Here is a 12312-nt window from a genome sequence, read left to right as displayed (position 1 = left end):
CACCAGCAAGCACGAAACGGTGGGCGTATCGTGTAAGTAAACCAGACTAGCCATACTTAGAGGGCCGAATCTCAACAGTGAAAGAGATGCCAAAAGAGTTTATGATGTTCTTCCTGCATGTCTACAGGCAATGGCTTGATGTACCGGTTAATTTGTTTGACAGTGTAGCCATAAGTTGTGCGTCGCTCGTCATCGAAGGCAACACTCGGACATTTTGCAATATGTGACACATGAGAAGGACAAATTAGCATGTCTTTGTTCTGTCAATAGCAATATAATGACAGGAAGACATTCTGTGGAAGGTAATGTAATAAAAGTATATGAATTTTAGTGGCCGTAAACACTTCATAGAGTCACTGAAGGAACTGTTGTATTTACTGTCTTACAGCGTCACCTTACTCGTTGTCACGTGACTGCATTAAGATAATAGGTGAAACCCATCGTAACTTATCTTACTCTTTGATTCCACGACGTTCACTTCCCTTCTTTACTAACTAGAACGTCAAAGGTTCCCGAAGAAAAAAATATATGACTTTGTGATAACAGTTTCTGCCTTGTGTGAGGATATACATTCTTTGCCACTCTACCGATCGAAATGTTCCAGTAGTAAGCCATTAAGGTCAGTTAGCAGCAAGCTCAGATACCGTGATATATCCATGATGTAGGCTTTGAATTGGGCTATTTGCAAAGAATCCCGGGATAGAAAATGTTCGCCTTGGAATTGGCACGTTAGGGTAATTGATATGTTGGAGTGCTGATGGCGATGTTGTGTTGTCATGGCGATAAGTGATGTTGTGTTGTCATGGCGACAAGTGCGCACACGAAAAAGAGCCGATGAATTTAAACGGAGGCTTGGGACGATTTTATTCTCTTGTCTATCAACACACTGCTACGAAGAGTGACTGACTATCATTCTGTTTGAGTTCATCAAAAAAGGCAGTCTTGAAGGGACAAACAGGAAAAGGAAATCTCTTCGACACAATACGACACGGGAAGGTATGTGTTCACTTTTTGTTATAATCATAAATTAAGTACATGATACTTGTTTTTGCAGTGACCATACTTTCGCTGTCAGATCCCTCCGAAGTACATCTACAATTATTCTTAGGATATGCAGCACGCGGGTCATTGCCGTGTGGACTTTCGGCAATGTTCAAAGACTGAAAATGCATGGAAATTCGTGCGAGTCAGTAACCTGGGATGGGGTGGCAGTAACACATAATGGGATGTGGAAATAGACATGGGTGTCAGTGACACTTTATGGTTAGTAATATGAAATGAATGATAGCAACGCTGCATGGGTGCAAGTGTGTGAAATGTAGATGACAGGCATATTAAAGTGGCACTCACACTTGGTAACATTTTTAAAACACGTTTTTTTAATGCCAACGGTCGATATTTGACGAGGCGACTGCGCGGGGATCGCGAGATATCGATAAAAACATGTCTTCAAAAAAGTAAAAGTTTGAATTCCGGTGGCCCACCTAAATTCAGCTTCCGAATATCGAACGTTCGGCACTGGGGCCATCGTCAACTAAGCTATGGAGTACGAGTCTACGCTGACGCTGCTGTACGCCACAGTACCACTGGCGTCGGTGATCGGTCATGGCCTGTGGGAGAAAGCTGAGTCTTACTGACTTGGCGTATAAACGAAAAAAAAAATTTGCTGATTCCACCAGAATTAGCAAAGGTGACTTGCACAGTTACGTACGGTTGATACATAGCGGCCGCCGCGTGAGATGCATAGACGCATGCCACGCGCGCATACCACGCGCGCGGCGTACTGTGTGGCAGACGACAAAATGCAGTCATCGGAGGCGGCTAATATTTGACATATAAAAACTGATGTTTATGTGGTATTGGTTAAAAATATCATACAACCGATTTAGAATAATGAAAACGACAAAAACTAAGGAGAAGTTTTTAAAAACTTACCTGGGGTAAAGGCATAATGCTGTATATAAAGTCTTTGCAGTGGGAAGTAAATTAATTGCGTCGTTCGAACTTATTGTAGACTCCCTAGAATATCGTCAATCAGCACAACAACAAACCTTCGGGGGATTTCGAGTCAAAATTAGAACGATCGTAAAACTTCGGGATGTGAAAAATACTCTCGGGAAATGACATGTTTTACTTTTTATCGATATCTCGCGATCCGCGCGCAGTCGCCAAGTCAAATATCGACCGTTGGCATTAAAAAAATGTGTTTTAAAAATGTTACAAAGTGGGAGTGCCTCTTTAAATGGTAGGGAGTGATATGAAATGGGTACCAGTAACATGAAATGGGTGCCAGTAACATGAAATGGGTGCTAGTAATGGGTTCTAGTAACATGAAATGGGTGCTAGTAATGGGTTCTAGTAACATGAAATGGGTGCCAGTAATATGAAATGGGTTCCAGTAATATGAAATTGGTGCCAATACTATGAAATGGGTGCAGTAACATGAAATGGGTGTAAAAAAATTTGAGTGGCTGGAAGTTACATGAAATAGACGTTAGTAATCTAACACGAGTGGAGTACCTGGGTGCTGGCACGAAATGAGTGCCAAGAACATTGAGAGGGTAGTAGTGACATGAAACGGGAGAGTGTAACCATTAGAAATGAATGTCACGATTATTGAATGGGTGCTAATAACGCGAAGTGGGGACTAGTGACACTTTTAGGTCCCTGTAACACGAAATAGAGCTGTATCCTTTCTCTTCATTGCGAACTTTTTTCGCAAGCCTATCCAGCCTCAAGATGTGAGAGTCGCACGGCCTTTTTAAGCCTAGGTGTGTTTTCTTACAAGTTTCCTGCATTCGGCCTGCGTGACTTGTGTTCGAACATGGGCAAATGATTGTACTAGGTGCTCGTACATGATTGAAGCAAGAAAGTATTAGTAATTCTATGTGGCCTTACAAATAGGATACCGGAACAAGAAACAATTTCAAAACTGTAACACTGGTACACATATTTATGATGGTGTTCAATCTTGGATACAATAGACACAAACTCGACTGTCTGCATTTGATTGGATCTCGTGAAAATAACTTAGTCAATGCTGAAATTTATCACCTCACTGTTTACCAACGAAGGAAACTCCTTTAGCATAAACAGCGGTGGATCTTACTATACCCACTATAGCGAAGACATGCATTTCATCGAAGGAAGTCCAACACGTTTCTTACTTTATTCACCGTATATGGTAACAAAGTTCAATTTATCAGTATTGATATTCGTTGCCGTGCGCATCAATCGAATTTCTTTTTCATCAATTTAGAAAAATGTTGCATATGAAATCGATTTACTCCCTTAAAATATTACTGGTACCGATTTGAAGGAAGTTAATAAGGAGAGAATTTTTATTCAGATCTTGACACAAGTAATAAATGGGGTAATAAATGGGGTGTATATACCTTATATTTCCCTAAAGTATTGACTTCAAACTAATTTGCTATTGCTGTCCATAGGTATTCTGCATTATGAATGAAATGTATAGTTGTCAACTAGGAAGCACTCTGCCTGTCTGTTTCATTGACAGTGTCAATAATGCATGTATTTATTTGTGAGAACGTGAACTCTATATTAAAATCCGTCCCCGCTCACCGTTCCGGATCGACTCTGCATTAAAGGCAAACCTATTGACTCAATAGATGTTAATTTACCGGGAAAAGAATATCATTGTTAGGTAAACGCATATACACATTCGTCGGACAAACTTTATTAGCAAGCTCGTTTTTTTGCAACGATATGCAATTTTTCTAAGACGCTTGTTTCCTTTAATTTAAATTCATAGTGGCCCACCTAACTTGTATATTGACAGATACTGCAGAGGCGCACATATTTGTTATTGCTCTCTCATGTCTGCAACTTGCAGAAAACAGCGCATGGCATGGCGCTATGCAACATGGTCCTGCAGCGCTTTTGGTAAAGCGATCGTTCCGTAGCTGACGACAATCGGTACCTAACCGGATTACTCTTCTAGCTTCTAATCTAAGCTCGAAACTAATCAGTTCTTTGTATGATTGAGTTGAGTAGCCGTACACACCTGTCGTACACTACGTTTCAGATGAACTTAATAAATAGTTCTTGACAAGTCGTCCCCAAAACAGCCAGGACACATAAACTGACAAACACGGACAGAATATAATGTCATACCCTTGTGTACTAAACATGGGGGAGCTAAAAATCGTCATGCTGCATGCTCAACGTTCAGAAAGCTACGAAATGTCGATGGCGGCGATTTTTACTTCTGCACGCACTGAAAACCTCCCGGCTTAAGATGAAATAAGACCTGTATTCATTGTCGTGAGGGCGGCATTTTGCTTCTAATTTCCCTTCAGCTGAAAGAAACGTTTATTAGCAACATCATTATTCCCATTTTCAATTTTTGATTGAATCGCGATCCGGTTTTACTTCCCCGATTTGGTCATGGTTATGAATGTTTCATGCGATGCGACATAAATACTACATTAATTTTAAAACCATTTCTTACAAAGTAATACCAGTAGTCGGGACATTACATGGAAAATAGTAATTACTCCAGATCTGCGCAAGCGCAGCGTCTCTATCACAAGAAATAAGGTGTTCTGACTATATCGACTCCGATATTATGATGTGCAGTCATTCTTGGCGCGATAACGACTTATCTCGTCTATTTAAGAGCTCGACGAACGTCGAAAATTAGGATGTAAGCAACATAAAAAGTTGAATTGAGGAAAGAAATACACCCAAAACGTCCACAACGTTACTGTATTCTCATATTTTCACCTCAGATGAGTAATTTGTAGTTTAATTTATGCTAGCAGGCAACGTTTGTCATTTTCAGTTGTTCTATTTTGTTTCTTATTTAGAGTGATGGATACGTAGCGAGAATGCGGGCCAGCATTCTTGGCGCTATGCATGTTTAACCTTGCCCCAGTGCTCCATTCTCTCTCTCCGTATATGTTCGCCTGTCTAATTGCTGTTCGCTGGTAAATAAAGTGAGAAGCTCTCAATTATCTAACATATTCAACACCAAATGCGCAACGTATTATGATAATTTTTTTAGGCAAGGACATCTGCTATTTCCACAGGGCACTTGTGAAAGCCTGCGGAATGTAATCATCTTGAATTAAATGTTACTGGATTCTCATATTTTCAACTCAGATGAGATGACGCTTTCAGGCAAGGACATCTGCTATTTCGCACTTTATTTCGTATCGGCCATTGCGCCCAGCATGCATAGATGTGGCTCCCCGTAGCACCTACATCAAGATGCCGTCAAGACCGCTTTAGAAGTACGAGTTCGTGCTATCTGCGTCAGAACGCCAACTGCGCGTACAGCGGCGTCTCTTTTCAGAGCTTTGCGGCGAGCGATGTCAGTGTAGCAAACGTCCCCAAAACCTTCATCTTCTTCACATCTGATTCATTGAAGGTCCTAGAATTCACGGCAGCTGTTTACCTAAATATTTCATTTGTCGGCGTCCCTTTGTATCTTCTGATGATCAACTGTTTTGAGCAAATGCAAAATTTAAGTCTATTTCTGCGGCATACTCTTCGGGGGAAGTTGGAGAATTGATAGTAATTTGTAATAGTGTGCACACGTTGTTTGCTAATATTGAAGCCCATGAGAATATCACATTTACGCCATCTTGCTGTTGCAATAATCGAAAGTTTCATTTCTCTTCATTTAGGTGACAAAGAGTGTTGTGGATCGTTTTAATATCTAATATTGCTAAATTCTAGGTAATCCGTTTTTCAATTCCCAAGACAAAATCGTAAAACTGTCCCGGCATCGTTTTCTTTATTGAGGAAGAGGCGAACTGAATGATACCTCTGGCAAAAGTTGAAAACTTTCGGAATGTTTTTATGTGTATTACCTTTTTTCTGAGCATTAATTTCCTCACGCGCCCGAAGGTTGACGCTTGCCTGTGAGATATTGATGGTTGAACAATTACGTAGCATGCTGGCTTGTCAAATCCCGGACTTTAGCTCACTTTCAGCTTCGAAATTCAACAACAAGACGGGTTAAAAAGACGTTAACAAGACGGGTTCGTTAGATGTATATGTCAACTTACATTAGCGGGACTGTGTGTTGTAATTTGTAACATCCATGACAAAAAGCCTTGATATTGGAGCTTCATTTGCACGCCCAAGTTCACAGATTGCTTTGGCAACTCTAACGGTACTGACACACTGATTGCTACAATTTGGGTACATAGGGAGCTAGATCAAAATATCTCCAAAATTGGTTTGTTCTATTTCTTTGTCATTTGTCAAAATTCGCCAGAGTTTGAAAGCTCAGTAATGCCTCTGACAAATAAGCTATTATCTTCATATCAGATGAAATGACCTACGGCGGCTTTGAACTCGTTATACTGCCATTATAGATACTGAGTGACATAAAGACATCTATCGTTTACAACAAAGTAACTTGTTTTCGTAGTATTTCTCATTAAATCTATAACAATCACACAAAACATGGAGACGCTGCAATTCCTAGCTTGCAAAATTGACTTTGGTTTCCCGAGACTTGTTCACTTTGCAGAAACTGAGATAAGCTTATGTCAGCAAAGGGCAACTCTACAATTTCCGAAACCCATATTTAAGGATATAAATTTTATGGTATTAGGCTGAAACGTTAAAATTTTGTCCATTTTACAATAGTTTATAACTGTTTTATTTAGAAGATAAGAAAGATTATTAGAGTGTAATTTCTAACACATTATTTAGTGTCCTTTCTCATCAAAAGGCACTACCGCTATCCCTAAAAGTGAATGAAATATTGATAATATGACTGAACGGCCTTGAAATTTCACTTCATACATCTTTTATAATACACGGTACAACTTGAAATTGTTGCGTGAGTAGGCGGCATTATGTTCAATGTTTTAAGTCCCAAGCCATCCTGCAGTGAACCTCGACCATTTTCTTTCAAAAGTGGCTTCAAGGATGATGTATTGGAAGAGAAACCAGCAAGACAATACTAGATATTACCTAAATGATTTTAAAACATGCCAAAAACACAACAGCCAGAATATATCACTCAAACTGAGAAGTCGCTCTACATTACACCTGTTTTTAAAGTTAAAGCTATAATGCTAACTTTCTATGATGTTTTTTTCATTACTTTTATTTTGTAAATGAATTGCAACTTCTTATTCTTCTCCCCACAGAATGTTGAAACAACCACTATTTAGCTTGTCGACTTAGTGTTTATGTGTGTAAAATGTGTAAAATGCATTGTTATTGTTACATTTGAAATCTAGTCCAGACCAGAAGTCACTTTTCAAAAATAACAATGCAGTTTACACACGTATGGGCTGAGTTGACGAGGTGAACACCGTGTATATCAACATGCTTTGGGGAGTAGAACAAGGAATTATGGTTGACATTCTAAACAACTGCGAAAAATTTATCAAAAGTTAGTATTACTGGCCCTTTAATTGAATCACTTCATTGTGTTTCTGTACGTTATCGTATCGTGTTCAAAACGTTTCCCCATCACTTTAAGGCCTTCAAAGGACTCTCTCCACTGTATCTCAGGTATTTATTCACACCGAGTGGTACATAACGTACGATTCGTTCATCTGATATTCTTCTGCACACACCCTGATAGAATTAGACTTCAGTCGTCGCTAATTCTCCTTATCAGCTCCTGTCCTTAGAAACTCTCTACACTTGGACATAAAAACCTCTCCCAATGTTAATGTCACTTTGAAAGAAGCTTAAAAGCTTATATCTTTCAGAGAGCATGCATCCTCATCAAAGCGCCACGGAGCATTATTTTGACCTTTGATATTAGACGGTATTTAAATAGACAAAGAGATAGACGGATAGATAGAAATGGTGAAAGGACCTCGTTGATAGATTTATGAATGTTTTCTGATTATAAAACGGCAGTAATACGAAATGGAGTGATATTTGACATTTGTCACAATCCATATAAATCAAGGAAAGTCCAAAGGCGATTTCGTCCAGGAGAATACTATTAATTTGATCCTCCATATGCCCGTCGAAGTGCCCTCTCTGCAAATAAACACGACACAATTGATGTCATTAGATTCACTTGTACGCTGAGTGTCATGTCAGAGCGTATTTTCTCGCTGAGTCGGGGCTCTGTCCCCCGGGATCTTTTAACTGAGTGTACATCGAAAGGTTGCCACACGCTGATTTGATATTTTGTCTCCAAATGGCAACTCAGCAACAGAAACTAGAACAATTGTCATCGGCAAAATGCGTTTGAAAGAATACATTGTGCCAGTATATTGATTGTTAAAATCATGCTGGACATATAGCATACACACTGTTACCATATCTTTCCAGTTCTGGCTTCGTACTAAATTTGTTACCAAAATCTAAAATCGGATGCCATTCTTTTTAAACACGACTAAATGCTGACATTTTATCCAACAGGAAGGGGATCGTGTGAAATGTGTTAAGGCCAAGAAAAATAAAAAAGTTTGTTTCTCATTCTCGTGCGCGTCAATTCAAACCCGCCGCGTCAACCTTTTTTTCTGTCATGAGGAAATAAAATGAAAAATAAAACGCCAAAAATACGCGACAATAGTGCATAACACAGTGCTGTGTTAAACAGAACTGTAAACAAAATAACTGACAGAAATGTACACATATGTCACTGTTATATTAAGCCGTCAAAACTGTGCATTGCTGCACTGAGGTCAAACCAAAGAACTGTCGCTATACAAAAATAATAAAGCAACTCTGCTGTGCATTTATCTCTGCATGCATTCCTATGTTGTTTTCATGATTTTTTGAGAGTTATTGTTGGTGGAAGAATATAAAAAATGAGAAGAAAAAAATGCGTGTCACCGTATCATTTTTGCAATATGTCTAGGATGAGAAACAAACTTTATATTTCTTGGCCTAATCGTAACTTTGTTTTCTAATTTACATAGATGGCGTCTAATTACGGCAATACGACAGACTCAGTGCCGAACGCAAGTGTTTCTGATTCCCTGCCAAGGAATGACAATGATGGTGACGACTGGGAAGTGAAGCTGACAGACCCGTCGTATTATTCCGAACAGGTTTGGGTCATGGTCGTCTACGGCTTCGTAGCTGTCTGGGGAACTATGGGTAACTCCGTGGTCATGGCAACGATTCTGCGCAATAAATTCCTGCGAACAAACACCAACTACTTCATTCTAAGTCTGGCTTTCGCCGACCTCATGGCCTGCGTGATTCTGTTCCCAGTTAAAGTATTCCCCATCCAATACGTACCTCCCGGGATCGGCGGGGAGCTTCTCTGTCGAGTGATCATTTCTGAGTTTCCCATGTGGACCAGCGTGGTTTCATCTGGTTTCCACCTCGGGGCGATAACCATTGAGAGGTATATCGCCATCATACATCCGTACAAGTACGTGCACTTCACCAAGACCAAGGCGGTGGTGTGTATCATTTGCCTATGGAGTTTGACGCTAATTTGCGAACCGTACCTGATTTATATTTACACCTACAAGGACGGTCACTGCACCACGATCACTACCGAGGTTGCCAGGCGTTATACTCAAGTCAGCGCAATCTTTCTCTTTTTGCTCTCTTACGTCACCCCTATCATCATCATGCTGATTGGCTATTCGTCCATCTTCAAGACATTGAAGACAGAGGAGCGCACCATCAACTCCCTGTCCGGCGCCAACATCGAGATGGAACGGGAAAAGTTGAAAGCCCGCAAGAACATCATCAAGATGCTGCTGATTGTGGTGACGACCTATTTCCTCTGCCTGACGCCGAATCAGATCCTATGGTTCAGCTTCAACGCTGGCCTGACCATCGACTTCAACAGTGCCTATTACAACATCACGGTCATGCTGACCTTTGCCAATTCCTGCATGAACCCTGTAATCTACGCCATCCGGAATCGAAGATTTCGGATTGGGATGAAATCGTTGTTTTGCAAGGGTTCCCAGGTTGGAGATGCCGAAACTACACTGGACACTGGTACTTAAAATGTTTGCATGATTTTCAAGACAGCACACGTATTAAACTCTCACCTCTAAGTGTACATAATACAAGAACAAGATTTTAAGTGACTGTCGCTTAAGTGATGTAGTATGCATTTTCAGCTTATGTATACCGATTAGCAAAAACAAAAATCGACAATTCGACATATTTTTGCTGTTTACATGTATCTTTAGATTTCTACACTTACTACCTTTCTGAATTTTATACCATTTCTTAGTCTTGCACTTACTCATTATACCTAAAGTTTGCACGACTGTTTTGAGCTACTATACCTTGCCCTGGAAAGGGGACATTTGGCTATCATTGCATCATGCACGGCGCCACAATATAAAGACTTCTTTACTTATAGTTATTAACTGTCCAATGTGTTTTCATTTTATTGTCTTATGTGTTGCTAAAATTGAAAAGATGAACGTATAGTTTTCCCGCCCAAACGTACATCAGGCGATGGTGGTTTTACAAATTCAGGTTGCCGAAATACATAGTTTGCTTTATGAACTTTACATCCACGTTGTGGAAGATACTTCTCCTTGCAATAGACGGAAGGCACTCGTTACAAGTTTGACTGGTCTTGAATTGGAATAAAGGAAAGGAACGGGCAGAAAGACAGAACAATAACAGCAAATGTGAATATGGCGAACACATTCTTTCGACAGTGTGATAGCAACAGTTAGTGCCAAGTCAACAATGAGAGTATCAACGACAGATGACGACAGAAATGATGATGGTAGTCTTGAAACAAAAAGAAGGAAACTCATCATTGAAATCATGACCTTTGATAACAGAAATACTTATTCACATGATGCCAGAGTGAGACTTTGTGTATCATTTTCCACGTTGCCACAACACGTATGGCTTACTTAAAAGAACTTTTCGATAACTTTAAAATATTTTATAAACTAATCAATTTAGCCATATTTTTCATGTACATTATCATCTTATTGTATATGTATCTACATAGCAGAATAAAAGTCTTGTTTCTACAACAGAATGATCGTTGTAGCCATAAATCAGTACTTTTGCTATTAAATCGCATTCCGAAAGATGTCAATATTATTTGTGAAGTCACACGAATAATTATGTTTTCAATGTGGAGAATGCCGACCAGAAGTGCAAACATGTGATTTTGCTGCATTCAAAATCGAAATTCGACAATGTACTAAATTCCACACTATATTCCATACTAAGTAGAATGCATCTAGGACACACATATTCAGCTCTCAAAATTTTACAATATGCTTCTGGCCTACCACTTGAGGGCGCTCATTTTGAAGCCTATGGAGTAAAAATTAAAGGCTCAGTTTTGTGGACATCACGAATTTATTTCCGTTATAGAGATAACACAGGGATGGCGGCCATTTTGAGTTTATACACATCGGATTAGTATGCGGTAATTTGTTTTCCTGGTATAACATTTACACCCTGACCTCCTATTTTTATTTTTGATTTTGAAAGACAGTTATTGAAAGTTTATTGAGAAAAGTTTGAGCAAAAGTTAAAGTCTTTCATTTTCGATAGGCGAAGTATACCTTCATGAGAAGTTGTGAATATTTAGTTGAACAAATAAAGTGATATATCTATCTATCTATCTCTCTCTCTCTCTCTCTCTCTCTCTCTCTCTGTCTATATATATATATATATATATATGCATGTATCTGTACACTATATATTATGCACACATACTCCGTATGTCTTCGTCGGAAATTAAAGTGCCCGATGCCGAAGTAGAGCGTGATATATATTCTATTAAAGAAGTATCTGGCATCTTCGACAATCTTCGGACAGAAGAGCTTTCTATATTCGCCCCGTCTCATGTAAACGCCTGAATTGTTCGGTTGTGTAAGTTTTCATCCTGATAAGTAAAGTTATATTTATGTTTATTTTCCTGATAAGTAAAGATTTCATCTCTTCTTTAACTTGAAGTATTAAACTCGTTGTGGTCTGGAAATTATCGAATATTACACATCGAATGACTTGTCATTGTCCTTGAGCGTCCTGGTAAGCTTTGATGATACGATGCATGTTATTAGCGAAACGGGTCTTGAAAGCTTTTTCATCGAGGCGTAAACATCTCCCTATATTGACTTCTGCTAAGAGTTTCTTCTTGTAATAACACCTTCTGATTGACTGTCACCGTTCAACGGGCATATGGACTTATCTCTGCAATTACATACTGCTATTCGATTATGGGGTGAGAACACCGCCAAAATTATCTTGAAATCTTTATTTAAACTTATCTCATCATTATTATTCCATTATTTGGTGATTTGGTCATTTTTACGTCCTTATATGGTCTTTATTATGCGATTATTTGGTGCTTATTACGACATTACCTTGACATTATTATGAATTTATTATGTTATT

The 12312-nt window shown here is 39.2% G+C and overlaps 1 protein-coding gene across 1 annotated transcript; it reads left to right on the top strand.

Annotated features, from left to right (window-relative positions):
* The first annotated feature begins 873 nt into the window (after positions 1-873).
* On the top strand, positions 874-10932 carry LOC139136227 (substance-P receptor-like). Its single transcript, XM_070703966.1, has 2 exons — positions 874-996; positions 8880-10932. Exon 2 carries the CDS (start codon positions 8880-8882, stop codon positions 9930-9932), a length of 1053 nt encoding a protein of 350 aa, XP_070560067.1. The 5' UTR covers positions 874-996; the 3' UTR covers positions 9933-10932.
* Positions 10933-12312: the final 1380 nt, after the last annotated feature.

The sequence above is a fragment of the Ptychodera flava genome, chromosome 7 (genome assembly GCF_041260155.1).
Source record: "Ptychodera flava strain L36383 chromosome 7, AS_Pfla_20210202, whole genome shotgun sequence".
Classification (NCBI taxonomy): Eukaryota; Metazoa; Hemichordata; class Enteropneusta; family Ptychoderidae; genus Ptychodera; species Ptychodera flava.
Note: the sequence above shows the minus strand (reverse complement) of the source record. Positions and strands in the feature narration are given on the sequence as shown.